At 37.0% G+C, this 5,010-nt stretch overlaps 1 protein-coding gene across 3 annotated transcripts in view; it reads left to right on the forward strand.

Annotated features, from left to right (window-relative positions):
- Positions 1 to 6: 6 nt before the first annotated feature.
- IMPACT (impact RWD domain protein) overlaps positions 7 to 5,010 on the forward strand; it is a 22,870-nt gene continuing 17,866 nt past the window's right edge. For 2 of the 3 annotated variants that reach the window (XM_004683795.2, XM_012725761.1), the window contains exons 1-4: positions 7 to 57; positions 1,063 to 1,191; positions 1,680 to 1,732; positions 2,948 to 3,010. In XM_004683795.2, the coding sequence (XP_004683852.1) occupies positions 22 to 57; positions 1,063 to 1,191; positions 1,680 to 1,732; positions 2,948 to 3,010 (281 nt within the window). In that variant the 5' untranslated portion in view covers positions 7 to 21. Of the gene's footprint in view, positions 58 to 510; positions 576 to 1,062; positions 1,192 to 1,679; positions 1,733 to 2,947; positions 3,011 to 5,010 lie in introns of those variants that run through there. The other variant, XM_012725760.1, reaches the window with a different exon arrangement.

Raw genomic sequence — 5,010 nt, forward strand, 5'->3', positions numbered from 1 at the left:
GCCTGGCCGCTCCGGGGCCTCATGGCTGAGGGGGACGCAGGGAGCGACCAGAGGCAGGTGAGGCCTCGGCGGGGCGCCGAGCTCAGGCGCGACTTGGCCTCGCCGCCCCGGGCCTCTGCCGCCGAGGCGCCCTCCGCCCTGAGAGGCCTCTGTCCCGCCGGCACCGCCCGGGCTGCCGACTGCCCTGCGTGCCCCGCCTGGTTTTCTTTTCTTGGTGCAGCGTCTCTCCCGGGCGTCGGTGGGCTCGGCCTGCTCGGGACAGCCCCATCATCAGCCATCAGCATGCGACTGAGCAGCTCTGGGCCTGAGGCATAAACCGGGCTCAGCTCCTGCACCTGTCGCTGCGGGGTCTCTTTGGAAAAGCCACCGGAAGCCCCGGTTTCTGCCTTTGCAGATTGGGCATTAACCGCACAGCCCTGGAGTTCCGGAGGGCCGCGGAATCGCCCCTCCTCGGGGCTCTGGGCCCTCCCCTGTGGGCTCACGTGGGCTCTCCTAGCGCTTTCCCTACTACTGGGCTCAGCGCTGAAGGAGATGAAAACAGTTGAATACATACTTTCCTTCCCATTTTCACTTAGGTTCAGTTTTTTTTTTTTTTTTCTATTTTCACCCAAAAGAATTTGTGAAATGCCTTGAGGGGTTGGTTTACCAAAGAGGCCAAAGCCACTCAGTTTTGTGCTCAAATGCCTGCCACCTCCCCCAACCCCCAAAAAACAAATGAGATGGGAATAAAGAGCTAATAATATGTGACAGTGCTATTGGGGAGTGAGGGTGGGGGTTACCTGTTTAAAAAAAAAAAGGGGGGGAGCAGTGAGCAGAGAAGAAAAGATGATAGCTTTTGACTTGTGACTGTCATGGGGGCTTAGTAGTGATCAAAAATAATGTGACAAGTCTAGTTCTAGCCATTTTTACAGGGACAGTTAACTATGTTCTAACATGGTGACAGGCAGCTTTAATTCTGGGCTCCTTTGTCAAGGCTGGCTAAGTGCATATCTTATAAAGGAATAAGGCAAATTCAGGTTTTGGGAGTGTGTATGTTCATTGACTCTCGCCATCACCTTTCAGAATGAGGAAATTGAAGCAATGGCGGCTATATATGGCGAGGAGTGGTGTGTCATTGATGACTGTGCCAAAGTATTTTGTATTAGAATTAGCGACGATATAGATGACCCCAAGTGGACGCTTTGCTTGCAGGTATTTGTCCCCCTTCTCTATAGTCATTTTACAGTTATAATATTTACACTATATGATTGACTACTGTTGTGTTCTTGTAATGATTATACTATTGTATGATAATTGCTAAGTTATCTTTTTTTTATGATTGATTTTTGTTAACTTGAGTAGCTGAACATGGGTAATTAAATCTCAAATCTTTGAGCTTTAACTGATAGTCTCAATCGATCCTATCCCAATTCTTTTAAATGTTTTCATATATTATTGACAAACTTGAGTCAAAATTATTATTCATAACATATTTAGGGTAGGGATATAAATACTAAGAAGGAGTTCTTTCAGAGATTTAACCAAAAATTGATCTTATTTTTTTAGTGTGGCGCAATTAGCTTTGCTCAGTGTCTAGTTTTAGAAATATAGTTTATTTGTACAGTGACTAAATGTATAAATGTAGTGGTTTTTGACCCATGATGAAATATAAACAGATCTATTTTAAAACTGCTCTCTAGGTGATGCTACCTAATGAATATCCAGGTACGGCTCCACCTATATATCAACTGAAGTAAGCTCTATTTCTGTATTTCTATTCTGTATTTCTATAACAAAAGATTATACTTTTTAAGGGTTGTTTCTCTGTACCATATATTGTATTGATACAAAATACTTTCATATGCAGTAACTTAAAATATCTTTTGAATTTGGCATAGCACATTTAAATAAAAAAATGATATAAAACCACATTGAAGTATGCCAGTTAGTACAAAAGAGAATCAGTCATAGGGTTCATAGGAGTAAAGTGGCTATAGAATTAATTGTCTGCAGAGATAGGACAGGAAACCTCCCTCTTTAGATACTTTATTCTTTACACCTGGTAGTCCAGAGTGTCACCCAGAATGTCACCTAACCTCGATCTGCTGACCTAGTCACAGTTCCTTGACATGCCTCTGCCTAGGACTAGTCCTGCCTTCCAGTAATTTTACCCTGTAGCACCTCTGTTGCTTCTTTCCCCGGATTGTATTGAGGAACCTTCATGCTGACAGACTTGCAGGTGACCTTTGGTCAGCCTTGCCCCATTTACCTAGTCACTGTAAAAATCACATGGGAACTAAACTGTGTAAAAATCTTAATTACTAAAATTTTTACCTACTTTTACTAATAGCTAAAATACTACCTAGTAGTATTTTAAAACCATAGTGAAAAAAATTTGCTGTTAGTAATTGTTCTGTAATTTTTTCTTTATTGGAAATGATAGATATAATCCAGAACGCTTATAAGCCTGTATGTGCTTTTCAGAATAAGTTTATATATGTATATACATATGTATATCTATCTATATATTTACAGTGATGCCATCAGCTTATTAGAGTTGTTTCTGAGGTATCATATAGAAAAAATTGGGGACTCCTGATGTGTGACAAAAATCTGTGAATCTGGAAATTTAGATTTTAGAATCTGTGTTGACACTTAGATAAATTTGGGCAGGTTTATGACACTCTGTGAACCTACCCTAGTTTTTAAAATCATTCCATTTTGATTGAATAATACTGATGTTAGCTTTAACATGATTTTCTGAGAGGATTAAATTAATTAATGCCAATGAAGGCACTTTGGAATTTTGAAGCTATAGATTTATACAAGTATTAGATAGCATTTTATTGAAATAGATAATTTTTTAAAGTTGAACAAAAACTAACTTTTGGTTTAAGCAGTAATTTCTGTTTGTCTGTTTGAGATATAAACAATCCTTGAATAATCTTCTTTATTGTATTTTATTTAGTGCTCCTTGGCTTAAAGGGCAAGAACGTGCGGATTTATCAAATAGCCTTGAGGAAATATATATGTAAGTGACAGGTATTAAAAAAAGAAATCTTAGATTTTATTGTAGACTTTTGTTGAAACTGGTATGTTAAGGCCTTTTCTAGTTTTTTAGAGTTAAACTGCTTTTTCATTAATAAAAAGGATGTATTTCCTTGAAACATTGACTTTTTAATTCCATATATACATGTGACATGATTTCCATGTAGATATAAAACTGCAGTAATTAGAACTAATAGCTGTGGAAATACTTAGGCAGCTTATGAAAGTAAACTCATAATACTCTCATTTTGATATTTTCATAGCCTATGTTGAATGAAACTGATAAGAGCAGAATCCTAATTGTAGGATTGTGTATTTTTAATGGTATTTTTTTTTTTGTATTAGGCTCCAAGATTGAATAATCTATTGATAGAGACTATTTTTCCTTCATTCATTCGCCAAATATTATATGGCAGGTACTATAGTAGATTCTGGATATATAGCTATTCTGGATCATGGCTAGCAAAAATGGAAGTGGTCCCCTGTTTTCACAGCATTTAGCATTTACTGGGTGGCGAGATACTACTTATAACGCTGTAAAAATTAACGTAAAACTACAGTTTTGATAAGTTCTGTAAAAGTAAGAGATTAATGTGCTATATTAATGGAGTTTGAAACAAAACGTGACCTAATATGGGTAACCAGGGATGACTTCTTTGACATACTGGCTGTTGCATAGATGAAGATAATGCCAGAGAAGTGAATAAAAAGCTTCTGTGTCAAGAAACTCAGCAAATTTCAGGACCAAAGTAGTTGTGGTATAAAGTGAAAGAGAGAGGGAAGGAAAGGAATATGGTGGGTTCTAGAGAAGAGGCAGGAAGTCATGCAGTGTCCTATAACATGGCATGCAATGTCATGTTAAGGATTTTTGTGTTTATTCCAGTACCCATGGGAAGCAGTGAAGGATTTTAAGTGAGGTGATGATATGATAAAAATATCATTTTGAAAGTACTAATCTGTTTCTGTTTAGAGAATTGATAGGGAGCAATAATAGATTTGTTACATTAGTTAGAGGCCAATGTCGTAGTCCAGAGAAGATATGACTGTGATTTAAAACAATTTTAACAAGGTATTTTAATTTAGTAAAACAAAAATATTCTGAAATAATAGTTTTACTCTACTCCAGGAATTGGCACCCCATTTGGTACAGTGAAAGAACCCCTTATATCTCTGGAATCCAGGTCACGGTTTTTTTTTCCTCCCAGAACATTTAATTAAAAATGGTTATCTAAAAAAAAAAAAAAAATTGGTTATTTACATGGAATCAATTCATTTTTCATTCCCTGAGGAAAGAACTGAATATACCAATTGGGGATGTTACCATTTAATGATTCCTAAATTAATTGTTAACACCTATTTGTCCCTACCCTTACTGGGCACTCCAACTTTTGTTTTCCCAATACAATTCTTTCTGTGTCCTTTATGTGTATTGAGCAGTATATCTCTCCCCCTAAATTAAATTATGCTACAAACTTGCTCATCAGCAGTATTATAATTATGTACTAGTCGTTTTTTAAGGTCTTATCTTACTTGACATCTGTAACTTTTGATGGCTTCTATTTCATCAGTCATATTCATCAGTTAGACTTTTTTAATGTTACTTACACTCATATGACTTACCAATCACCTTTTCTAATTCAAAAATCCTCCCCTTTGCTAAAAGATACCCTCCCATAGGAGAAAACTTGATTTTTGCCCCCGAAGCAATTCATTTGAGCTGTTTGAGAATTAGGGAGTATTAGAAATTACAAAATTGTTCTGAAGATAAATGTGATTCATACAGTGTAGTTTATTAAAGATGTGTGAATAACCTCAGTACTATGGTTATTCAACAGAATATATGTTTTGTTTTAAAAAGTTTTCTGTGACAACTTTTAATCATATTTTCCCATGTAATTCCAGCAGAGGGCAGTGAGTGAAAAATACTGACTTTTTTTTTTTTTTTAAGATTTATTTATTTATTCATACAGAACTGGGGTACAG

Source organism: Condylura cristata, unplaced genomic scaffold (assembly GCF_000260355.1).
Source record: "Condylura cristata isolate star-nosed mole 26May11 unplaced genomic scaffold, ConCri1.0 scaffold00016, whole genome shotgun sequence".
NCBI lineage: Eukaryota > Metazoa > Chordata > Mammalia > Eulipotyphla > Talpidae > Condylura > Condylura cristata.